Source organism: Phaseolus vulgaris, chromosome 4 (genome assembly GCF_000499845.2).
Source record: "Phaseolus vulgaris cultivar G19833 chromosome 4, P. vulgaris v2.0, whole genome shotgun sequence".
In the NCBI taxonomy this organism is placed as follows: Eukaryota; Viridiplantae; Streptophyta; class Magnoliopsida; order Fabales; family Fabaceae; genus Phaseolus; species Phaseolus vulgaris.
In genome coordinates this window covers 32,486,470-32,513,763 of record NC_023756.2, presented here as the reverse complement: position 1 = coordinate 32,513,763, position 27,294 = coordinate 32,486,470, and the positions used below count along the sequence as shown (strand labels likewise).

General features: G+C 32.9%; 4 protein-coding genes and 1 non-coding gene across 5 annotated transcripts; 1 reads left to right on the top strand and 4 right to left on the bottom strand.

Annotated features, from left to right (window-relative positions):
• Positions 1-4,445: 4,445 nt before the first annotated feature.
• On the bottom strand, positions 4,446-4,518 carry TRNAR-ACG (transfer RNA arginine (anticodon ACG)). Its single transcript has one exon. It is a non-coding gene; the product is annotated as a tRNA-Arg (tRNA).
• A 2,594-nt stretch (positions 4,519-7,112) lies between these two features.
• Positions 7,113-10,111, bottom strand: LOC137838672 (cation/H(+) antiporter 3-like). Its single transcript, XM_068647905.1, has 3 exons — positions 9,890-10,111; positions 8,495-9,520; positions 7,113-8,240 (listed from the first exon to the last, which is right to left on the bottom strand). Exons 1-3 carry the CDS (start codon positions 10,109-10,111, stop codon positions 7,113-7,115), a joined length of 2,376 nt encoding a protein of 791 aa, XP_068504006.1.
• Positions 10,112-19,818: 9,707 nt separating this feature from the next.
• Positions 19,819-21,728, bottom strand: LOC137838671 (protein FAR1-RELATED SEQUENCE 2-like). Its single transcript, XM_068647904.1, has 4 exons — positions 20,353-21,728; positions 20,098-20,208; positions 19,921-20,018; positions 19,819-19,825 (listed from the first exon to the last, which is right to left on the bottom strand). Exons 1-4 carry the CDS (start codon positions 21,178-21,180, stop codon positions 19,819-19,821), a joined length of 1,044 nt encoding a protein of 347 aa, XP_068504005.1. The 5' UTR covers positions 21,181-21,728.
• On the bottom strand, positions 21,263-22,552 carry LOC137838670 (protein FAR-RED IMPAIRED RESPONSE 1-like). Its single transcript, XM_068647903.1, has one exon. It carries the CDS (start codon positions 22,550-22,552, stop codon positions 21,263-21,265), a length of 1,290 nt encoding a protein of 429 aa, XP_068504004.1.
• Positions 22,553-23,715: 1,163 nt separating this feature from the next.
• LOC137838669 (uncharacterized) lies at positions 23,716-24,792 on the top strand. Its single transcript, XM_068647901.1, has 6 exons — positions 23,716-23,959; positions 24,035-24,171; positions 24,251-24,334; positions 24,426-24,491; positions 24,561-24,642; positions 24,737-24,792. The coding sequence occupies exons 1-6, from the start codon at positions 23,716-23,718 to the stop codon at positions 24,790-24,792; spliced, it is 669 nt and encodes a 222-aa protein (XP_068504002.1).
• The last annotated feature ends 2,502 nt before the right edge of the window (positions 24,793-27,294 follow it).

Genomic DNA, 27,294 nt, shown 5'->3' with positions numbered 1-27,294 from the left:
TGAAATCAATTGTTGTGTACCAATCTCTAGTGTTTGAGATGTACTTTCTCATTTTTACTTTTTCCCACATTCTTTCATTCTTCTTCAAGTCATGTGAAGCATTTCCATTAATAACGAATACGTTTATTTCCACTTCCCTCCATATGCCTTCAACCTCTAAAAAATATTTACCTATAAAAAATTGTATTTGCATACTTCTCACTCTTCATTCTTCTCATACCTATTATCTTCCTCATTTGGTGTGATAAAAACCTAAGTAGACGTCTTATAGATGTGATCCTTGTCAAATGTAGGATAATATACTTTTGATAATTGACAATGACTTCTTCCTTCTAACTGATTCTTCTACTTCCAACCTCATTTTCACTACCATTCTCACTTTCCTCCAGTAAGGGCTACTCATACTTCTATTTACAATAATAACAAGACTACCATGTTACTTCTTTTTCCATTCTTACGCTATAAATATCTCTTTCAATTCTTTAACGAGAGTGGTAAGATATAGAATCAATGCAAAAACTTTCACAAGCATCATTGCTACATCAATACACTTAAAGTATTTAGTATCCTTATTTAGGGATATATAGGTGCCAAACACACTCATAAGCTTTTCAAATAGCTTTTGCTCTAAGGACTAAAAGGTAATCTAGTTCATGTGAATGCAAGTTTATTCTCTGACACTACAAGAAAACCATGAAATAGAAACCAATTTTTAGAGACCAAAATAATTAGTTGTAATAGTAACTAAATTAGAGAACATTGTAGAAACTAAAAAAAAAATTGGTTTCTAAATTAGTTCTTATTATTGTTAAATAATTTCTAAATTGATATCTAATTAACAACCAATGTTTTAACTACCAATTATTTAGTTTCTAAATTTGGTAGCAAAAACTTTGGTTGCTAATTACATACCAATTTAGAAACTATTTAACAATAATAGAAACTAATTTAGAAACCAATTTTTTTTTTAGTTTCTAAAATTGTCTCTAATTTAGTTACTATTGCAACTAATTATTTTGGTCTCTAAAAATTAGTTTTTATTTTATGATTTTCTTACAGTGTAAGATGGATTTTGGGCTTGATATTTTGACTAACTAAAACAAATATGATAGTTTTCCATTGAATGAACAAAAAATCTCTTCTACCTAAACCTTATTCACCCGATCTCTTAACATCATATCATTTCCTATGTGTTCGAACTTCACATCCTTCCTTTTACTCAACAATAATCATTCTCTTATTATATGATAAGTTCATTTAACTATCACTCCCAATAGTTTGATAATTGTAACTTTAGTTCAACATTGATTATTATGTCCCTCCCTTTTCACATGTCCTAGAGATACTCCCCTCATTTTTTTTTCCATCTTCAATATTCATCTACATTTTAGGTTTTGAGTTAGTTACATAGGTCAAACGATGTCTTCTTAATTTCTTATAAAATAAAATTATTTTATGTCTCATATATTTAGTGTCTGGTATAAGAATATTATTATTCAAAGTTGTCTTCTTAATTCTTATTACATTCAACTCCATTTCTAACCTTCTAACATTCTTGGAAATCTCCCACATTCTCCTCCATTCTAGAAATACTTTGCATAGGTCTTACTCAATATTGAAATTCTAGAAAAGAAAAAATTGTAATATTTTTTTTCAATTCCCATTATCTACCGTTTCTTTATGCCAAACATGCATACATCATTATCTCTCCCACTTCTCATCATTATTTGACCTGTTTGTTTTCAGGTGAAGAAAACCACAATGGAAACATAAAATGATTTAAAATCACGAAAAATAATGTATTTTTATTCCTTCAAACTTTCTTTGTTGTTTTAAAGAGATTTGGAAGAAAGTGTTTTTTTTAATTAATTATAAATAAAAGTTATGTTTTAATGTAAATATATGTATAATGCTTAATATATATTTTTATATTATAATAAAATGAATAATTAAAATAATAAATAAAAAAGTAATTTAAAATTAATTATTAATATGTATTTTTATAATTATTTATTGATTTTTAATTTTTAATTTATTTTTATTTTAATTTATATTTCTAAATTTTTTATAATTATTTTAAATTTATTATATTTATCAAATCACTCACGAACTTTCATTTCACTTTCTACCTTCTTTCCCTTAATTCCAACCATCACTTTTCACTCTTTTTTCTTTCTTTTTCACTCCCTCAAACTATGTAACGACACTTTAAAAAAAAAAGAGCAGAAAGAGCGTGCCCACACTATCACTTTCTTCTTCATTCTTCCAAATCACTTTCTCTCTCTACCAACTTCTCTCCTCTCCCTTCTCTCTTAATTTCTCACTTCATACCTCATCTATTTTAGAATCTGATCATACCACGCTGTAGCAGAGGAGTTAAGGAACATTTCTACCCGATCAAATTTTCAAACAAAGTAAGTTCATTTTTACTCTAAATATCCTTTGTTCTCTGTTTTTCCTTAGGATTTAATCATCAATCTTGGTGGGGTCAAATGAGAAGTTTAATCCTCTCAACTTATTCTATTATATACTGAAATTTTGTTCTATTTGGATAATTTGCATTAGGCCCGTAAATCTTGAAGCTTATCCAAACGGTGGGGAATAAAATTCTAAAAGTTGCTTGGAAAGCAAGCAATTGAGGTAAGGGAAGCTAAATTTAATTTTTAATAACACCCTAGGATAGAAGATCTGAATGCGGAAGGGACGTGGTCCCAATATTCAATTTTTCTTACAGGGATGTTGTGTGTTATATATATTGGGTTGTTTGTTTATATATTATTTAAATTTGTAAAAATATTATATTTTGATGGTTTAATATTTAAGTGTTGTTTTCTTTATTTTAATTACGTTTTTTAATGTTGTGGATCGTGTTTGGAATGATATTGTATGACGGAATGGTATGGAATTGAATTCATACATTTGGGATAATGTATGGACTGATGTTTGCTGTGTATTAAGTATTGATGCCTATGTGGTAACAGAGATCTCCGAGCTTCACTGATGATCTAAGTCACATAGACTAAGATATCAGGTGGTGAGAAGCTGATGGGGAAGTTCATGCACATCGTGACATATGAGATGCACGGCTTGGGTTGTATTGAACTTACCCTGATCCTTTCTGTTGGATTCGCTGGTAATCTTTGGATAAGGTGTTAGTCTCTGGTAGGACTTACTTAATACGGGTCTTCCGGAAGACGTTGTTTGTTGAATATCTTGGATGTGTAGATCCATGTGAGATCTATGTGATTGTTTTAATGTTGGGATTTGAAGAAGATTGTATAATTTGAGAAATTGATCATGTAACTTGGTTTTCTCTTTTGATTTAATTGCGTATATTATAAAATTCTATTTTCACTAGCTTACCCTTGCTTTTCTTGTTGTGTTTGAACTGCGATGATTGTACTACGTACACAAGCAGATGATCTTACAGGTGTCTGAGGATCAGAAGAGTTTTAAGGCGTTGATTTTGAAACTTATATTGTAAATATTTGTATTTCTATATGTCCTAATCACGTATTAGGAATGTTTTGAAAAACTGTAAGCTTGTATAAAAATATGTAGAATCGGTATTGTAATAGTTATATGTAAATTATGGGGTGTTACAAACTATCCTTTCATCCAAAACAAAGCACATGTCACTCCTTTATTTCTATTAATTTTGGTTAAGAAAACTCTATCAACAAATTTATTAGTCCAAATACTAAACTATAATTTTTAGTAAGATTTTGGTTTTAGTTTTATAAATGAAAATATATAATTGGAAGAGACCTTTCAAAAAAAAATAGTTAATCAATTTTCCTAACAAAATTTAAGTATTGACAAACCTTACATATATCACCCTCATGGAATAAAAGAAAATAGAAACCAATGATAATATGGTGAAGCAATAAATATTTTGAACACCATTAATGAATATAGTGAGCTTTTGAGGCACACTTATCCTAAGGGGAACTCTTGTGCCATGTGACTTTCAAAAGCATGGACCAATAATTGGTATTCATCTTTTTAGTTTTAAATGATTGGGCCATACCTGCTCTCTCACATGCATTATAAATTCACACTGTCTAGAACACTTAGTTGTCTTTGTTTATTTTTTATTTTTTGTCTTTTATTTGTGATGTATGAGTAAAGTGTTACTATAACAAGATAATTATTATTCCAAGACTTAATAACCATATTATACATGATTTATAGTTGAATGAAAAATAGAAAATTATTCAGTAATGTGAGTACATAACCTATTTTTTATAAACTAAACTCATATATAGGATTAATTGTGATTGCAATAATGCTAAAATATCTATTTTAAAAGGGAATTATATCTTCAATTTAAAATTTAAATTAAATTTAATGAAATATCTATTTATTAAGTGTAAATTTTCTTATTATATAAGTTCTTTTTTAAGTTTTATAAGTTCTTGTGAAAATATATTATTATTAAAAAACGACTTCACTGGGGATCGAACCCAGAATCTCTGGTTCCGTAGACCAGCGCCTTATCCATTGGGCCATGAAGTCCTTGTGATGGGTTATTACATATTAATAAAATAAAATATAGCTTAACTCATCCAGGATATTTTTTGCAATGGCAACAAATAATAAAAACAATATAAAAAAAATAAATGCTGATAAAATGAACTTCTTGTAACCACTACAAAAAATATTTATTTTCCTATATTAAAGGTAGCAAAAGATGCCAATTCCATCCATTTTTAGCCAACTATCATAAACATGTCAAAAACGGACTATGATTGGTAGAAAATCATGATCCATTATACTTATGCATGTCAAAAAATGAAAAATAAAATAAAATTCTAATTTCACTAAAGTAATCTAAATTGACAAATTTAATTAGATAACATAAAATATATTAATAACTTAGTTTATATTTTTAAATACATACTTTTTTTATTAATATTAGACGAACTGAGTTTATAAAAAAAATATAATCACAGTAATAAGCAAATATTTTATTTTAAAATATAAAAACATAGAGAAATTATACAGAATCCTGTGTTCTAACATTTGTTAAATTTATATTCTTATTAGTGCTGAATCTCGTGCACCATATCAATTCAAATTTGCACCCACCACCCAACACATTGGTGTGAAATATTCGTTTTGTCTTTAATAATTTAAAAGATTTTGTCTTCCGGATATTTATATCAATAAGTTAAATCACAAAGTTAGGGATATACAAGTCCGGAACTAATATGTCACTTCTGGATTTGACCATCTGGAAGCTTACTTGAATAACATAAATGACTTTTCGGATGTCAAGATCCATAAGTAAACATAAATGAGTTCTTGATCTTGATCTTCAACACCATTTACAATACACTATTCTAGACATGGAAATCTGAAAATCTGGAACTCATAACTCACTTTCGGATATGGTCATCCTGAAACTTAAATGAAACACGAAAATGACCTTCTGGATATCTAAATCCAGAGTATATAACAACCACTTCCGGATTTCTACATCTATAAACAAACATGATGGTAATGCTGAATTTTGAATTTTATATTAGGTGCATATTAAATTATATGCTGTAGGAAGAAATTGCCTCTTCTTAAAAGCGTGACCCAATCTGCCATATTTATCAAGACATTTCTTCCTCCACCTCCCTATTTTTTATTTTCCTCCTCCACCTCATATATATGTAAATTCTATTCCACCTCCCTATTTTCTATTTTATGTACTTTATAAATATTAAATTTTATTTTTGATTTCTTTATCACACAATCTAAAAGTTATTTTTACAAAAAAACTATTAAATTACATAATTTGAAATTTATTTTTGATTTTTAAATTATACAATTTGAAAAATGATTTTCCTTCAAAAGATAAAATTGTTTTTTAAAAAGTAAATAATGTTTAAATTATATAATTTTAAAATTAAAAGTGATTTTTGGATTGTAAAAAAATCAAAAGGATAAAATGAATTTTTTTTTATAATTATGGAAGTGTGGCACAATATATATGGAGGTGGAAGAAGAAATGTGATTCGTGAGACTTTCATGCAATTCATAGTGTCACTACTAACATAATAGGCTATTTGTTTTTTGCTTTTGTTAAAAAGTTATTTATTTTATCTTATCGTAAAATTTGATTTCAGTTTGCTTTGGATTTGAATTTATTCAAATATAATATTAAACCTGTGCTATTTTAATTAAAAACGGTTTAAAATTGAATTACATCTGATTTAATTTTTAAAATTTTCTTTTTATTTAATTAGAAAATGACATAAAAATCTTATTTTATTACCTCTTTGACCCTTTTAGTTAATTTTTTTTATAAACAATACACAATGTATTTAACATAAAAAGGTACGATAACTATTTTTAATTGATTCAAAACAAGCGAGCTTATAAATTCGTAAAAATAATAACATATATTCCTTGAAAAAGTAAAAGATTATGTGATTTAGTGATTAAAGTTAAGTTATTAAAAATAAAAGTTATTTAATAATCACATTACTACTTAGAAAAGTCACATTATTATTATTATTATTATTATTATTATTATTATTATTATTTTGTGATAGTATTCCTTTATTTAATCATAAGCATTGAAATAAAATACAATGCCCTCACTTAAATTTGTTATTTAATCTTAATTATTTATATATAATTATATGGTTAAGATTATTAATTTACACCTTCTCCTACAAACACTTTTGTCACTTAATAGGCCTCACACAAACAAATATATACTATCCACATCATCCCAACAATATGTAATTTTATTTAACTTATTTCACTTAAAATAATTTCTTGATATTGAATTTCTTTAATTCAACAGCTGGTTTGAAAGGATCCATTATGTATACAAAAGTTTATATAATTAATTAAAAATTAATAAAAACCAAAAAAGTTCAATTTCAGAACACAGCTTTTCATTTACAAAATGGAATGACATAGTTGACAACTAACTTCATCTTTTGAATATAAGATCAGAAATTTGATCTTCTATGCAGTTCAACTGTATGAAAAAATTACACTTGAAAAAAAATAATCATGCATGCACTTCACTCTACCAAGCTTCAAAGATTAATCTTTTTCAGCAACAAAAAATTCCATCCACACCAAACCAAAACCAAAATTTCTCTTTAAGCATCCCTGGCTGTTCTTTGTTGCTGCATCACAAACACAGAAGCCTTGCCAGCAGCATCAGTTGAAGCCAACAAATCACCAAGCACCCCAAGTTCTGGATACTCACTCCACTGCAACAACCCAGAAGTTTGAGGAGTTTCAATCCCAGCTTGTCTTCCAACAATGATCAAATCATACTCAGTCACCAAATTCCGAATCACCAAAGCCGTGTCAGGTCCGTCTTTCACACTCTTCTCTATGTAATTCACATAAGCCTCACCCACCTTCTTGTTCACCTTTATATCATTCAGAATCTCAGAGTCAAGCAATTCCTGGAAATCCCTTTTCTCCGAGTCATTGTTAGCAGCCAAAAACCTAACCACAGTGAGTCTAACATGTGGATTCTTGGTCATCCTCTTGGCAAAGAAAAGGGCTTCTCTATCATCTTTCCCTCCAATGAAAAGCATGCAAACAGTGTAAGGCGTCTCGGGGGAGAAAATATGAGTCATTTGCATTCTCTCAATCAATATCCCAACTGAACATGGAGCTCTCAGCATGACACGAAAGTTCAACTCTCTCAAGGACTCATCTTCTGTCTCAATGCAGTTCCCATCAGAAGACCACTTTTTATGAAAAGGAAGAACAATGAGTGAGGTGAACTTGTTCAACGCCAAAGTGCAAATATCATCGTACATCATCTCAGTTGGAGAGATTGATGTGAAGGTGTTCACCACCAGTGCATCCTTGAACTCTTGCTCGAAGTTTTCGAAGGCATCGATGAGTTTATCTGCCATGGAGGCGTTTGAGTCGTGTTCTTTCTTGGAATGGAGTTGGTGAGAGATGAAGAGAGGGGCAGCTCTTCCGATGAGTTCTATGAGCTGGAGGACGTAGACGCAGAGAGGGTTGTCTTTGGTAGGGAAGGTGGCTTCGAGAAGGTTGATGGTAGGGGGAATGTTGTCGGGTCTGTGAATGCATGTGAGGACTCGAAGCTCAGTGTTGCTTTTGAGGTCGAAGATGTTTCGCTTGGTGTAGTTTCCTGCATATTTCTTCATGGGGTCGTAGAGATATGCCAGAAGCATTGGCATCACTGTGGCATTCAGAATTATGCACACTATCACCAATGCCAACACGTTGGCTGGCATGCCCTGCATTACAAACATAACGAACACACACAAGCAAAGAAAATTTTCATATGATTATCTCATAGGGTAAAAAACAAGATATTGAAAGTAATTTGATATAATGATGAGAATGCAATGTTTGCAAAAAAGTTATTGAAGATTTATTTGTTTTATATCCTAGAATCATGATTCATTTGTTTTTGCTGTCAAACTTGTTTACAATGAGGATGTAACTAGAGAGGTGGAGTAATTAAGAAGATATGAAATGGAGTGCTCACCATGAGATCTCTGACTATAGAGAATCCAGCCAATTCGACAACGCCCTTGCAATTCATAATCAAGGAGAGAGACACTGCATCATTCAAGGGCATGTTGTTGTACAAAGGAAGTATAATGCACGCAACAAATTTGACAAAGCTAGTTACTACAATAATAATCAGGGCTTGCACCATGAACTGGTCAATTCCTCCACCCGTTCCGTTTCTCCAATTCATGAAGTCTCTGAGGTCCACCCTCATTACACATGTGGTCACAAAAAGAGGCATGAACATCCAGTTAACAAAAATGTCAATTTTTTTAATAATGGCAGTGCCTAATGGAGGCCCTTCTGGGGTAGCCATGCCCAATACAAAAGGGCCAAAGAGAGCCAAAAATCCAATGCGATGTGTGACATAGGATGCCAACAAAGCCATTGTGAGTATGAAATACACATAGTGATCACTAACAGGAGAACCCTCTGGGGTCTGTTTTATGATCCAAAACATGGCAGGGCGATAGATGAACACAACCAATAGCACAAACGAAGCTGCAATTATGAGACAAACCCAGGCTCTTGATGGATCTACAGACACAATTTTGGAGATAGTAAGGACTGTTGTCAAGATCACATTGAACAGCTCAGTAACCAAAGCTGCGGACTGGCCTAATCTTCCTAGCTCCGAATTCAGAATCTTGAGATCACTTAAAACTATGCAAATATTAGGGAAAGGGGTCACAGAGAACACTCCAGAGATAACTCTAATTTTTTCTGCCTGATCATAGTCTAGGTATTTTGTGGAGTAAAAATGCACAACAGCCAAGCTGCATATAAAGGGAGCCATTATGGCAATAGACCCTATGTTGGCGGCACTACTTTTGGTCCTGTGGATCACACTCATGTCTGTTTTCACCCCTGTGTAGAACAGGAAAAGCATGTAGCCAAAAACTGAGAGCAACCCCAGATTTGCCTGAGAGTCAAAAAAGAACAACTCTCTACACTTCTGAGCCCATTCTTCAGTGAAGCTGGTTGCAAATATTAGGCCAACCTGCTCAAAACATCCACCACCATATGTTAGTTAATATTCAAACAGTAACAATGAAGCATGCTATGTCATAGAGCAATTCTTACACCAGCACAATGCCTGTGATTTTGTAGACACGATCAACTAAAACTCTTAAAGATGCATTAAATAAACAGTATAAAAAATCATGAACTAAAAATGAATAAGTAAAATAAAACACCATGATATTCTTGCCATAAAAACGTATTTAAACCAAATAACAATAAATACCTCCAAGAAAGTGCATGTTAGTATTATCTTAATCTTATCATTGGTTCGTACTCATGCAGAAGTAGTTTGAAATTGACAAGCCTTGGCAAGATTAATATATCTGTTGAAGGGAAAAGGACTTACAATGCTCATGGAAGTGAATCTGGGCATTCCTAGACGACCCAGAATGGCGTGTAAGAGAAAGGTTGCAAGAAAGATAACACATATCTGCATCTGCAGCATTGGTAAAGCATTTTTTGGAAGCATGCCATCTATGGTGCACCATGGTGTCTCTGAATTCACCAGAGGGGGCAAGTACGTGCATGATGTAGCATAAAACTCTTTATCTTTCAATTCTGTTGTCATGCTCTATATATAACTGTGCTCTATGGAACGCTTATCTTCTTCTGGTTTTCCCCCCTGCAAGCATACGAATTCAGAAAGAATAGAACTCAAGAGAAAAACAATGAAGAGAAACTAGCACAACAATGGAGGCTCAATTGGCAGAAATTAAGAAGTTCACAATAGATATTTGTTAAGTTTTTATTTCCTGAATTTTCAAAGGCCAAAGATATAAATTTGAAGCCAATGGTAGAAGTCCTTTTGTATGATCATTGAAAACTAACAGGTTATTAGTCCTTGCAGTTTCCAGTTTCCATTCTAATAATACAAAATTGATATGTGTATTCTGCTGTTTGTACATTGTAATTGTTACTGTCAAATTATTATCGTTAATAAAACAAATCTTCTAAATTTAGATAAGATGAGGTAAACTAAACAACTGTTTTTAATAAAAAAACAATAACAGGGTGTACGATACTGTCACATAAATTCCAAGTCAAATCAATTAATTTTATCTCTACTTTTTCAAAATATAAATAAATTTTAATTAATTTAATGAAACAGTCTTTAAAATATTTTTCGTATAATTGAGATTGTATTTTCTAGAGAAAAGTTTTAAAATAAAATTAACGAAATCAAACCATGTTAACATTCTTAATTAGCGTAATCTTTTTACAAAGGATATTAGAGTGCCACTTAATATGTTGACAATTTTATTGGAGAAATTGTAGGTATATACCTTAATCACTACCACTTAATTTGTTAAGATGAGAAGTTTCACTTTTGCTAGATTTATCTTAAAAAAATGACTTGGTTTTTGTCTAACATGCTCAAATAGAACCTCGTAAGAGAAATTTGGTAACAATTGTTAGAACCAAAGAAGGGTGCATTGTTTAAATCTTTAAATGTTTGATGATAAATAAAATTAGTTATTAAAATTTGAAACTTAATTGTGTGTCATGAATATAAGAAAACCCGTGCCCAAAACATTATATATAGAAAGCGCCGGTTCTATATACAATAAATATTTTTGCAAAACTGAGTTCAAAACACTATTTTACATATAAAAAAAAGTTTAATTACTTTTTTCGTCCCTATATTTATAGCCAATAGTCAATTTGGTACAGTGGTTATTAAAAAATTTAATTTGGTCCCTAAGTTTTTTAAAATGTATTCAAAATGGTCATTTCTGTTAAATATCACCAAACGGCGTTAAGTGGTGCTTATGTGGCAGACACGTGTAAGTTACGTGGATTGTGCTTACATTACTTTGGTGAATACTGAATTAGGGTTTAGGTTATTCAAATTGGGGATTTCGAATTTCTGATTTAGGGTTTCTAATACGAGGATTGCTCCCCTGGTTGGATTATGTAGTGCGCTTCCTTGCTTCGATTCCATTCGGAGGTGTGCTCCCCTCATTCGATTATGTGGTGCGATCGTGAGTTACGATGGTGAGCTGCGTTCCCATGGTCGATTTGGAGGAACGATTATGTGGTGCGGTCCAGAGGTGGTGAACGGGCAGCGATTGCGATCTAGACCGTGGTGTCGTTTTGTGGTTGCTCCTTTATAAGGTTAGTAATTTTTGACTTAGTTTCAGAGTGGTTCTGTTCTGTTTTTTATTACTTTTAGAGAACATATACAGTTGTTTATGATGTAGGTCCACCATGTACAACATTTTTTTTATGTGTGGTCCAACATTTGGTCTCTGACATAATTTTGTGATGTGTGGTCCAACATTTAAATGAAGGTTTGGTTTGTAATTTGTTTGTTATTTGTGGTCAACCACAGAATCGAATGAGGGGAACACACGTGTCTGCCACATAAGCATCACTTAACGCCGTTTGGTGATATTTAACATAAAGGACCATTTTGAATACATTTTAAAAAACATAGAAACCAAATTGAATTTTTTAAAAACCACTGTACCAAATTGACTATTGGCTATAAATATAGGGACGAAAAAGGTAATTAAACCTAAAAAAAACATTCATACAACTTAAAACATTTTTTTTTACTAAAAAAAATCATTCATTATAAACTAATTTTAAAAATTAAAAATAATTAATTCAATTAAATAGTATTTTAAAAATTAAAAAAAATATTAATATATAAATTAATTTATACTATGGATAAATAGTTTTTAAATTAGTGTATCTACTTAGCTATTAAACTTTTAGGTAATATTTAGATTCTAAAATTGGTAACTAAAATCTTGATAATAAATTAGATACCAATTTAAAAACTATTTAATAATAGAAACTAATTTTGATATAAATAATATTTTTAATTCCTAAAATAGTATCTAAATATAAAAACTAATTATTTTTTTCTCTAATGATTTTCTTGTTGTGAGTGTACAAATCAAATCTAACTTAACTTGTATAATTGTTTAGTATTTCCTTAATTCCAAAACTATAGTTATGTTAGATTGTACACATTTATTAAAAAATATTAAATTTTACATTTATACACTTATTTAATTTAATATCTTCGAAAAATTTACTGCTTTAGTATATATAATTAAAGATATAACTGAAAAAAATTACTAATTTTATCTTAGATTTATAAAACAATTATAGTTTTGGAATGGAGTAAAATCCTAAAGTAGACTAAACTCTATGAATGTTTTGATAACAAAAATGTTCTAAGCCATGTCCAAACATATGCTAAAGAAATTCTTTGATATGTTATAATGTTCAATATATTTACATTTATTAAAAGATCACTTTTTTTTTTTTTAATTTGTCTAAGTACTCGTTTGAAACAAAGTAGTCAATTAATCAAGAGAAATTTAAATAAAGAGAACAAAAGAGGAAAATATCCTAACTAACAATAGCATGTTTGTGAAAGAAAATATATCACCAATCAGTTAATTTTCTAATATCTTCAAGTCTTTCATCAAAGTAGTGTATTGTTAGTTTCATCAGATGGCATGAAGAATTGTACATGCCTTCAAGGTTGACTAGAACTGATATCCAAAACCTATGAAAAACATCAACATTCTTGAGAAACTTATATATTCACTCAATCAAGTAGTTATATAGAAGTCTGATAAAAGTTCATCTTTTCAGAAATTGACTAGACGTTATATGAGACAAACTATTTACTTACATAATTTACAATTTATAAGTTATCTTATAATTGTTCTATAACTTATTTTCACTCTTTTTAAATTGATTTTGCAAACATTTTTTCTTGTCAAAAGTTGAGAGGCTTAGTGAACGAACAATATAGTTGGATAAGCAATTTTGGGTATAAAATTGTTCTCAAACACTTTTATGGTAGAAGGGATTGGAAGTTGATATTATATGATAAACCATTATAAAAGAAATTGGAATTGTTTTTTCTATTATGACGTGAGCCAAAAAACCTTATGTCTATATTTGAAAAGTTTTTGGAAAGTCTTAGCATACAAACATTGAACCTCTCTCGTATAATTTTTTCCTTCAATAATTATGGGCTATCTTCCACGATTATGTAGTAAAATTGGTTCAGTTGTATTAATATAAAGGACAAATTCTCTCAGCACCTCCATATTTTTCTTCTGCATCTTCATAATTATTTTTATTTTCAACAATACATTTATTTCTAAGTATAGTACAAAATATCATGACTTTTTCATTTCAAGTTACTTTTTCCATTTTCTTATTTAGACGGAACAAAACAAATTACTTACTTTTTGAATGCAATTTGTTTTAGAGTTATTGTATGCAATTTATTTGAGTTAGGAAAATGATATTTAGACACCCCAATTATTTTTTGCGCCAGAATACATCTGGATGACCTGGATGGATTGCTTACGTGGCATGGGTGTTTTTGTAAAATGACAATGAAAATTTGAATTTTGTTTCAGAACTTCCTGCGTTTCAAAACGTGCTGTATCTAGTGTGGAGTGTGGGTGTTTGCTCAAACAGAAGGAGACGGAGAGCGAAGCGATTGCGGACGAAGTGGTAGGAGTTTTTTTGGTCGTTGACGGAGTGCGAAGCGATTGCGGACGAAGTGGTAGGAGCGACGGGAAGGTGAGTGAAATTTTTTTGGTCGTTTTTTGAATGCATTGGTGTTGTGGGCGTTTTTGGTTTTCGAGTTTTTGGTTATATTGTGTGACTGTTTGAGTCTATGGTGGGTCGGCGAGATCACCGGCAAGGTCGGCCACAACTCACGAGGAAATCCTATACCCCGCCTCCGAAATTAGGGTTCACCAGGAGTGGATAAACGGCCAATGGATTTGCTCCAATTGATCAATTTACGTTTCAATTGATGAATTCGTGCAAGGAATCGTGGATAGATTTCTTGTTGTGGGTTTTAATTTGAATCTGTTAGAGAATGGAAGATGTGAACTGTGTCTTTTGTTGTTTATACATTTAATTGTACTTCCATTTGCTTATTCTGCTGATTCAAGTCCAACCTCAATTTCATTCTTGTCTTTTAATTGTGTTCTTTTATCTTAATCTTGGTGGGTTAGTTTCTTTGACTGTGTTCGTTTGTATGTGTGGTTTATTGAAAATCAAATTTCAAGGGAAAGAAAGAGAAAAACTGCAACGTTGCACAGTGTTTTGACCTTTTGGTTATATTGTGTGACTGTTTGGTTATATGTTTGTGGTTTAGGATTTCTATTTGAGTTTGAATTTTATGGGTTATTTAGGGTTCCGTTTTGTGTTTTGATTTTAGGGTATTGTTTTGGGTTTTGATTTTAGGGTATTGTTTAGGGTATTGTTTTGATTCTAGTTTGATTCATAAAAGAATAATGGTTCTCTGCTTTTGTAAACTATTTATTTTCATTGTTTAAAATAAAAAATTGTGGCAAAAGTTTTGAAAGATATATTGAAAAACTCAACACTTATTTTGATTGAATGTGTTAAGAGAGATCTGAAGAAGCAGAAAACATAGTAATTGATAGTTTGATAATCCAAATTCAATGATGGTGGTATAACAAGTCTCAGAGTGTACACCGAGGTATCATAAATAGGTCGAAATAGGAAATGACATAAGTTTTGAAGGGTTTGAGCAGAATTAATCAGCAGCAGCCATTAATGTACATTTCTTTCTCTAGATTTGGTGTTAGGGTATAGCTGCATCTGGCATAAAGGGAATTCACTCCCCTTAATTATCATCTTCTCAAATCCATTGTCCATGCAAGTTTCCCACACCTTGTAGTGCCAAATGTTGTTGCTGTAATACATAGATAACAAGTCAAATAATAGAAAGAGAGACAAAAATGGAGGTCATAATGCTAATATATGTATTAAGATAAGAGAGAGACAATAATGATTGCCTTTAATTTTGGAACATGACACAAGTTTGTCTTATTAGATTTATTTATATGAAAACTATAAAACTCAACTTGTTCCATATGATTAGGTTCCGTAATATATACGAAGGGAAAGTAAAATAACATATCCTATTCAATGCATGTTAAGTATGGTAAAAATAAAAGAAATAGAGAAGAAATAAACCCGGTTTCTTTAGGTGGATAAATAGTGAGGGCAGACACCACCTAGGCAGAAGTTATATATATGAAAAATCAATGTTTCTTTAGGTGGATAAATACATGTTTTTTTTTCAGGATATAATGGAGGGAGATGCAGGTCAAGTCGATGATTTGGTTATGGAGCACAAGGTCTGATTCAACAAAATCATAATTTGTGCACAACGCACACTGATTTTTGTTTTTTGATGATTTCTTTTTTCGATTTCATATGTAGGTGTTTCGACATTATTGTAGAACAACTTTTCTGGGTGTGGTGAATAAGAGGTTAACTGATGAACAAAAGACTTTCATTCAATCAACCCCATTTGCATGGGTAATGTTGTTGGGTGACAAGGTAAAAATGAGTCGAACCCTACTTAGGGAGTTGTGTTCAAGATGGGTGGAGAGAAGACAAAGTTTCCTCATAAGGTGTGAAGTTGTCCCGTTGTCCTTAGTAGATGTTTGTTTAGGTTTGTGGTTCAGAGTTGTGGGAGAAAAAATAGACTTGCACAAAGCAGCAAACGAAAGTCATACTAAGACTTTATTTCAAAGTAATAATGTCAATGTCAAGATGATTTTTGAAGAAATTATGAAGTTTGACAATGATGGTTGCATTGAGGACTTTTGTAGATTGTACATATTGTTAGGGCTTTCTGAGTTTTTACTACCAAATAGAATGGGTATTGTTCATTCTGGGTTGTTTAGCGTTTTGGATGATTTAGGGCAACTAAAAAAGTTTAATTGGGGTTTAGTAGTTTATGAGTACTTAGTAAATAGTTTGTGTTCAGCTTCGATGTCTATTACAAACGAATCAAGTACATCACATATCCACATTGCTGGATGTGTATACTTATTACAGGTACTTTGAAATGTTTATGTTTATATAATTTAGTTCATATGTGTAATTTATTTCATATTTTATTGAGCATGATTGAAATTTTTAATATTGATGGTATATAGATATGGGCATTGGAGCATTTGTTCTCATACAAGACAAAAGTGCATCCCAGAAGAATAAAATTTCCTAGAATTTTGAATTGGATGGACTTTAAATTGGGGGACCATGAAATTGCATATGCGTTGGAAAAGAATTTGGTAAGGCATCATTTTAATTCAAATATGTAGGGCAATATTGTTGTTGATGATGTAGTAATGCATTGATTTATGTTTTCACTGTTATTTACATAATCAGGTTATTATTCATTTGCCTGTGTCGAAGGAAGAGTTTGAGAATGTAATTGTAAAAGAAGCCTTTGAAGAAGGTCGACGTGCATATAACATCCTGAAACCAACAAAAGATGATATTGGTAAAATGCTTAAAGAAACTGCAGCAATGGTTCATCGAGCTAAGGAACAAGATTATTTGATTACCAATGTTGAGAATGTTGTGAAGCAGTTAAAGCAATGCATAAGTGAAATGCACAAGTCTGTTCCAGAAGATTGTCCTTCACCTCTACTTGAACCACTATCAGTGGATTATACATATAGGGAAAAGAATGAGTTGAATGATATTAATGCAGGACAACATGAACAAGAAGATGGGGGAAATAAAAAAGATGAAGAAAATGTGCCAAATGAAGAAAGTAACATGATATCACGCATGAAACGTGAACCCAGAATTCGGGTCAAGGCTCCTATTTTGAAAACACCTTGGATGACGTATTCCAGGAAAAGATGGAAGCGTTTGTAGTTGTATATGACTGATTATGTTATTGTTAATTTTAGTATGCTTTTGGGACATTCGACTATTACACAATAAATATTGTATGTTTTAACTGATATTCATAATTTGAACAAGTACAAAATTTAGCAACATTACCGTATTAGTCATTACAAATTCATTGTCTATTAATATTTATTTTGATGTTAATGTAAAATTGTATATTTATTTACATGTCATATGTTTATGTTGTTTTATAAGCTATGACAAATATATTGTATGCATAATTTTTAACTGTCACAGTGCTCATAGTTTTTGGTGATTACTGTCTACATAAGTGGTGATCACAGTATAATTTTCTGCCCCATGCACGAATTGTGGATTTTTTTAACTTGGTATATTTTGGAAAACCAGGATGAATTGTTGGACATGTGGGAGGTGGGTGGATGGTCCCAAGGTTATTTTTGCATTCCCAGTTGGTCATGGGTAATGTGGTGGTCATTTGGGTTTTGATCCATAAAAAGTGGGGATGAGGGCACCAATAAGTGGTGATTTCAGTAATAGTTTCTGCACACCGAACCAAGTGTTTCTGAATTTCACTTAAATTGGTTTAGGCTTGACTTTTTTAACTGTCACAGTGCTCAGAGTATGTGGTGATTACTGTCTACATAAGTGGTGATCACAGTATAATTTTCTGCCCCATGCACGAATTGTGGATTTTTTTAAGGGGGTATATTTTGGAAAACCAGGATGAATTGTTGGACATGTGGGAGGTGGGTGGATGGTCCCAAGGTTATTTTTGCATTCCCAATTGGTCATGGGTGATATGGTGGTCATTTGGGTTTTCATCCATAAAAAGTGGGGATGAGGGCACCAATAAGTGGTGATTTCAGTAATAGTTTCTGCACACAGGACCTAGTGTTCCTGAATTTCACTTAAATTGGTTCATGCTTGACTTTTTTAACTGTCACAGTGCTCAGAGTATGTGGTGATTACTGTCTACATAAGTGGTGATCACAGTTTAATTTTCTGCCCCATGCACGAATTGTGGATTTTTTTAACTTGGTATATTTTGGAAAACCAGGATGAATTGTTGGACATGTGGGAGGTGGGTGGATGGTCCCAAGGTTATTTTTGCATTCCCAGTTGGTCATGGGTGATGTGGTGGTCATTTGGGTTTTCATCCATAAAAAGTGGGGATGAGGGCACCAATAAGTGGTGATTTCAGTAATAGTTTCTGCACACAGGACCTAGTGTTCCTGAATTTCACTTAAATTGGTTTAGGCTTGACTTTTTTAACTATCACAGTGCTCAGAGTATGTGGTGATTACTGTCTACATAAGTGGTGATCACAGTATAATTTTCTGCCCCATGCACGAATTGTGGATTTTTTTAAGGGGGTATATTTTTGAAAACCATGATGAATTGTTGGAGATGTGAGAGGTGGGTGGATGGTCCCAAGGTTATTTTTGCATTCCCAATTGGTCATGGGTTATGTGGTGGTCATTTGGGTTTTCATCCATAAAAAGTGGGGATCAGGGCACCAGTAAGTGGTGATTTCAGTAATAGTTTCTGCACACAGGACCTAGTGTTCCTGAATTTCACTTAAATTGGTTTAGGCTTGATTTTTTTAACTATCACAGTGCTCAGAGTATGTGGTGATTACTGTCTACATAAGTGGTGATCACAGTATACTTTTCTGCCCCATGCACGAATTGTGGATTTTTTTAAGGGGGGTATTTTTTGGAAAACCAGGATGAATTGTTGGACATGTGGGAGGTGGGTGGATGGTCCCAAGGTTATTTTTGCATTCCCAATTGGTCATGGGTGATGTGGTGGTCATTTGGGTTTTCATCCATAAAAAGTGGGGATGAGAGCAGCAATAAGTGGTGATTTCAGTAATAGTTTCTGCAAACAGAACCTAGTGTGCCTGAATTTCACTTAAATTGGTTTAGGCTTGACTTTTTTAACTATCACAGTGCTCAGAGTATGTGGTGATTACTGTCTACATAAGTGGTGATCACAGTATACTTTTCTGCCCCATGCACGAATTGTGGATTTTTTTAAGGGGGGTATTTTTTGGAAAACCAGGATGAATTGTTGGACATGTGGGAGGTGGGTGGATGGTCCCAAGGTTATTTTTGCATTCTCAATTGGTCATGGGTGATGTGGTGGTCATTTGGGTTTTCATCCATAAAAAGTGGGGATGAGGGCACCAATAAGTGGTGATTTCAATAATAGTTCCTGCAAACAGAACCTAGTGTGCCTGAATTTTACTTAAATTGGTTCATGCTTGACTTTTTTAACTGTCACAGTGCTCAGAGTATGTGGTGATTCCTGTCTACATAAGTGGTGATCACAGTATAACTTTCTCACCCATGCACGAATAGAACATAATTTTCTTACAAATATTATCATTGACAAAGTTCATATCAAACAACATTGCTGTAAGCATTAACATCCCATTTTAAAAGGTGGGATACACAATAACCCACCACAATTGCAAACTAAATAAAAATGCATGACGGATTGGTCACAATGTGAAATTCTTTGTTAATATCATTCCAAAAGTTTGAACTTCTAACGTTGTGATGTCACTTTAAATTATGGCCTGCAAGGAAAGCAACATGCTTAGAGGTTTAATTTAAGTGTAAAATAATTGTACTGGGTTCAACATAACACAAGAACAATTTTTAATGTACAAACCTCTTCAATTCTGCTGCACGTGAATGTTGTGAATTATTTACACTATTATCCAATGATGTCAAAAGCGAAAGGAATCCTATTGAAGCTCCGATTGGAACCTACAATCGCAAACAATTGAATGAAGGAAGCGAAAACATGAAACAAACTTTCACACTTATAACAACAACAATAACTTACAGAAGGCCCTTCACTTGCATGTGTTATCCCAATGCATGTCTTCATATTCACTTGACTTTCAACACACACCCGAGAAGGAACATCTACAAAATTTCTTTGTTCATGCCTCTCCTATAAGAGAAATGAAAAAATTTAATTCCAAATAGTTGGCCTATAATATGTTTCATATATGTGATATTCCATTGTATTCATAAATGTGATACATGAACTCGAAATTTAGATTCAAATGTGGACAAAGTTTGGCATTGCACTAACCGAATTACGCATAATGGCAACTTGGTGTGTACTAGATGAAGTTTTGACTCGAGGACCTCTCTCAGTCCATGACTTCTTTCGGGTAGATCGTGGACGTCCCTTTCTTTTAACAGCAATAGGGCTACGAACTTGGTTGTTCATGTTCAAAGTGATATGATTAGGTGACATCGGTGATGGAGGAATGCCAGACAACACTGGTTGGGTCACAATTGTACAAGTTTGTTGATTATCCATGTGTTTGGCCAGAAAATCATCAAGACGCTTATGTAATTGTTCTGTTCCACTTGTTGAGGCACTTGCAAGTTCAGCTATATCATAAAATTTCTTGCACAACCCGTCATATCTATGAATTTGTGGATCATTGTCTTTCATCCCTGATGAAGCTCTTATGTAGGTGTGTTTTCGACGAAGATTTTTACTCCATCTGCTCAACACATATTTCATTGGTACTTGTGGGACTTTTTCCTGTGCAAGAACAACCAAGCAGTGTCGACACAAAATTCCCCTAAACTCAAATAACAAGCATGTGCAGGAAATATCAAAGTTATCCCGGTTAAAAGACACTTCAAACTTCATGTGCTTAGTTCTTTCATTACAAAAGGACTCTTCAACAACATCGAACCGACAACTTTGTCCCTCAGCAAGCACATTATGAGCAACACAATTCATTTTCAATCTAAATTCTACTTGTACTTCTTTGAATTTGGCATGTGTGTACTCCATTTGGAATTGTCTTTCGATGCTAGACTGGGACGTGCAAGGAATAACGGTGTTCATCGAAGCAAAGTCTGCTTCACATTCTAATTGTGCTTTTCTTTTGTAGTGCATTGTTATATTGATGTACAAATTGTTGAAGTGTGGTCATCGAATTGATATAGCCATCAAAAAAGGCGTTCATGCTCTCACTCCTTTATGTTGTTGACATCCCTGCCCAAAAGAAATTCTTAAGAAAACATGGCACCCAGCGTTGTCGTTCTTCGAATAGGGTAGTCAACCAAACATTGTTACTCAAATCATATGCAGTAATGAAATTTTCCCAGGACGACAAAAATTCATCAACATTGGTGGACTCATACACTACGATCTTCATTGCATGTTTGATTTGTTTATATTGGCCATAGCCTTGTAGCTTCTCAGGTATTTTCTTCATGATGTGCCATAAGCACCACCTGTGACTTGCATTAGGAAACACAAATTCAATTGCATTCTGCATTGCCCTGCATTGGTCAGTCACAATGCCTTTAGGTGGCCTATTTGACATACATCGCAACCAAGTTTGAAAGAGCCAAACAAAAGCATTTGTGTCTTCTGAAGATAGTAATCCACAACCCAACAAAATTGATTGCCCATGATGATTAACACCCACAAATGGTGCAAATGGCATGTCATATTTATTAGTCAAATATGTAGTATCAAAACATAGAACATCCCTAAAGCTTTCCCACGTAGCCCGACTTCGTGCATCGGCCCAAAAAATGTTACGGATTCTGTTATCAATGTCGAAATCAATGTCAAAGAAGAAGTGCTCATTAAGCTCCCTCATACGAGAGAAATGAGTTAACAGTGCTTTCCCATCTCCTTCCTTTCCCAAAGCCCTCCTTTGTTTCCCGACATAGTTTCGCACATCTCGTTCAACAAATTCTAGATTATCATAACCACCAGCTGCTGAAACAAACGACTGATAACTCTTATTAATTCGTACCCCAGCATCGTCATTCATATCAAGCATCCTCTTTGTGTGTAAATTGATTCTTCTATTACCCCGAAACAACCGTGACTTTGTTGGACTTAGGTCATGTGAATGTTCTTCGTGCACAGACATAATATACCACTTTCCATTTTTTATCCCAACAGTTATTCGAGCTGGACATTCAATTCTTTGAGTTGGTTGGGTATTAACTTCTGTCGGAATAGGCGAGACATATTTTCCGGCTCTTGCACACACCAACATGAAGTACCTTAGCTCTTTGTTCGGTCCTTTCTTAGAACTTCGTGTTCTGATGCCAAAACCCTTTGAAATGGCATATTGTCGATAAAAATTTTTAACACTATCAGCACTATCAAAACACATGCCCACTATAGGAACCAAATCATCATCATCATTAATTCCTTTGCAATTAACTGTGTCAGAAGTCTCACATTCTTCAAACAAGGATATGTCATCAAGGCAAATATTCTCCACTTCGTTAATGTTCTGCATTGTTAAAAACATTACTGGATGCAAGTATTAATATACTACATTGTAAAATAAATTAAAGAATAATTTTCCACCTTGTATGCTATTCAAAGTAAAATAAAACAAGTAAGAAGACAAACAAATATTCTCCATTTTGTTCAAAGTCTATAATTTTTAAAACAAGGATGAGCTATTACTACATTCTTTACTAAATAAAACAACATTATCCCACATTGTATGATATTCAAAGTCAAATAAAACAAGGATGAGCTATTACTCAGATATGAAAACTGTAATAAATGGAAAAAAATATGACAAACCGTGACTTTGGGTTGAGGTATTGAATGTGTAGGTGAAGAAGTATCCAAATCCATTGAATGCAGCATTTGAAAATGACGTTCACATTGATTGCAAAGGTTGAAAAGCACCTTCTTGTAGGTGTGTACTGAAAGAAAGTGTTAATGGAGTAAATGGGAGCATTCCACCACCGTCCTTGTGGGTATGTAATAAAGGAAGCACCTTCAAAGAATTAATGGAGTCATAACACCGTAGTTATTGTACCTTAGTGATTTCAAATAAACTTTTTCCTTACTTCTCTTTGCCTTTTCAGTCAATCAAATCATAGTAGTTGAAATGCATTAATGAGAGTTAATGCCAACACCTACCAACCTCGTCAAACGTGCTTTTTCAAAAAATAAGTACAAAAGTGCACATAACTAATGCTAATATCTTCAGTGAAAAAGATTATTTTAGCTACAAATAAAATAATAAAAATTTAATACTAATTATACTTTACATATAAAACTTTCATTTATTATTGTGAATAAAATAATAATAATATAATATGAAATCAAATACAGTTTAAGAAAAGAAATCATACATTATTAATAAAATAATAATAATTCACGAAAAACTTCACTGATAATGAAAGAATAATAAAATAATAATGTAATATCAATTCTAAAGGACTTTACGTAAAAAGTTCATTTGCCGTAGTAATAAAATAATAACAATTTAATATGAATTGAGCAATTCCTACTGACCATGTGCCAGGTTCATAAAAGGTTCATAAATTTAATATATACTAATGACCATGTGCGAGGTTCATAGATTTTAAGCAATTCTTACTTTTCTATCTTTCAACATCAACTTCATACAACATTCTTTCTTGGAGAAAAACATTTCTAATGGAAGAATGGGAGGGTCTTGATATTGATACAACTGATATTGCATCATTTATACGAAAATGCAATTCCAACACAAATGTAATACCTGGACCTGCAGGTAATGTGCAAGCTGTTATTCTAAACCGCAACTCTGAAGGCCCTGTGAACACACAAGAATTTATAAATCGCATAGGTGACGAAAGTGATCGGCGTGATTTTACCTCCAATCCATGGAGGTGGGCAGAACAATTTCTTCAATTTCATGGTAATGTTCATCTTCTTTGCAAATGTTGTGTTACTCTAATAACTAAACTTATATTTTTACGTGATTACCTTGAAGGAGTAATTGATGGACATGATTGTGGCCAACTGTCATACTTGAGTGAAATCAAACAATCAAATGTATTGCCCTTGTTGACTTGTGTCATCAAATCTTGCCACCGGAACGTAATAGGAGGCATGTCTATAAGTTTAAAGGTATGTTATCTACTATTGTTGTCCATGTAAAACTAATGCATTTCAGACTAAAATTGTGTTCAAAACATATGCATTACAGGATCGAAAAGGGATAGCAAGCGCAAGTGTTCACCAAAAAGTGTTAATTGATGCAGAATTTGGAGCTGACATCGTTGTAGGATCTGTATTAGTTTTGAAAAAAGTAGGTCATCTGAATCATATGTTGTTTAACACAATTTTACTGTATTTGAATTTATTATCATTTATGCTTTTAGGTAAAGATTTTTTCTCCGGATCAAAGAGTCTTCTATCTTCAAATAACGGTCAATAACATTGTTAAGGTATTTCACTTAAATGACATAAATTTACAATTTCTTACATTGTTGCATTAACATATTGATAATAATTAGGTTTTCAAATTTGACATATGTCCACCAACTGAAGAACTAATTCGTGCTTCCAAGCCAGTCATACGCGTTCCACCCATTCTAGGTACATGTACACCATCAGAAAGTTTACATATATGCAATTATGTATATAATGTCACAGTTGATATTTATATTTTCTTTGGTCTCTGTATTATCAGATGCAAAGTATTTAAGATTTTTCAATGAAGAAGAAAATCGCAAAAACAGAAGCTGAAGAGGTTGTTTATGACCATGGTTGCTTTCCATTGTATGACATGAAAATGCATTAGTAACTTTTAAAGTCATTGTATGAACATGATGCTTATTAATTATGTGAGTTAAAGTTTGAATTTTCGCGTTTGTTATTTTCCAACAATTCATCCTGGTTTTCCAAAATATAACCACTTAAATATACTGTGATCACCACTTATGTACAAAGGGATCACCACATACTGTGAGGACTGTGATAGTTAAAAAAGTCAAGCCTAAACCAATTTAAGTGAAATTCAGGCACACTAGGTTCTGTTTGCAGGAACTATTACTGAAATCACCAGCTATTGGTGCCCTCATCCCCACTTTTTATGGATGAAAACCCAAATGACCACCACATCACCCATGACCAACTGGGAATGCAAAAATAACCTTGGGACCATCCACCCACCTCCCACATGTCCAACAATTCATCCTGGTTTTCCAAAATATACCAAGTTAAAAAAATCCACAATTCGTGCATGGGACAGAAAATTATACTGTGATCACCACTTACGTAGACAGTAATCACCAAATACTCTGAGCACTGTGACAGTTAAAAAAGTCAAGCATGAACCAATTTAAGTGAAATTCAGGAACACTAGGTCCTGTGTGCAGAAACTATTACTGAAATCACCACTTACTGGTGCCCTGATCCCCACTTTTTATGGATGAAAACCCAAATGACCACCACATAACCCATGACCAATTGGGAATGCAAAAATAACCTTGGGACCATCCACCCACCTCTCACATCTCCAACAATTCATCCTGGTTTTCAAAAATATACCCCCTTAAAAAAATCCACAATTCGTGCATGGGGCAGAAAATTATATTGTGATCACCACTTATGTAGACAGTAATCACCACATACTCTGAGCACTGTGATAGTTAAAAAAGTCAAGCCTAAACCAATTTAAGTGAAATTCAGGAACAGTAGGTCCTGTGTGCAGAAACTATTACTGAAATCACCACTTATTGGTGCCCTCATCCCCACTTTTTATGGATGAAAACCCAAATGACCACCACATAACCCATGACCAATTGGGAATGGAAAAATAACCTTGGGACCATCCACCCACCTCTCACATCTCCAACAATTCATCCTGGTTTTCAAAAATATACCCCCTTAAAAAAATCCACAATTCGTGCATGGGGCAGAAAATTATACTGTGATCACTACTTATGGAGACAGTAATCACCACATACTCTGAGCACTGTGATAGTTAAAAAAGTCAAGCCTAAACCAATTTAAGTGAAATTCAGGCACACTAGGTTCTGTTTGCAGAAACTATTACTGAAATCACCACTTATTGGTGCTCTCATCCCCACTTTTTATGGATGAAAACCCAAATGACCACCACATCACCCATGACCAATTGGGAATGCAAAAATAACCTTGGGACCATCCACCCACCTCCCACATGTCCAACAATTCATCCTGGTTTTCCAAAAATATACCTAGTTAAGAAATTCCACAATTCGTGCATGGGTCAGAAACGTATACTGTGATCACCAATTATGTACACAGGGATCACCAGATATTGTGAGCATTATGACAGTTATCACAATAGTTTCACGGCTAAATTTAAATAAAAGATGCAAAATTTATTGTCTATTAATATTTATTTTTATGTTAATGTAAAATTGTAAATTTATTTACATGTCATATGTTTATGTTCTTTTATTGGCTATGACAAAGGAATTGTATGCATCATTACATTTATACTAATAGGTTATTTCATTAATATGTACAAAACTAATGGCCGAGTTCACGAATTATTCATGTTTTGAACTGAGTTCTGTTAAGAATGAGGATGAATTCATGGACATATTGTTGGTTAGTATAGGATTTCCCAGGGTAATTTTTCCATTCCAAGTTGACGAGGGTGATGTCATTGTGTTATCTCACACAAGAAGTGGGGATGAGGGCATGGATAAGTGGTGATATGTGTAATACTTTCTACATACAACACATGGTGTTTTGGGATTTAACTTGGTTGGTGAAGGATTGAATTTTCTAGTGTCACAGTGGTCTTGCTAAGTGGTGATGCCTGTCTAAATAAGTGGTGATTAAGGTATAACTTTCTGCCCAATGGACGAATAATGCATCTTTTGAACTGTCGTTTTGTAAGAATGAGGATGGATTGAGGGACATATTGGTGGTGGGTTTATCAGGGTAATTTTTGCATTACCAGTTCATGAGGGTGATGTGGTGTGGTGGTCATTGTGTTATCTCACACAGGAAGTGGGGATGACGGCATGAATAACTGGTGATATGTGTAACACTTTCTGCACACAACACATACTGTCTTGGGATTCAATTTTGTAGTGTCACAGTGGTCCTGTCTTGACGTTTTAAATGCCAAAGATTGTATAGACTGACACTTATATAACATCATTTTTGTGCAAATATTATGATTGACAAACTTGCTATGAAAGAACATTGCTATAAATATTGACATCTCATTTCAAAAGCTGAGATACA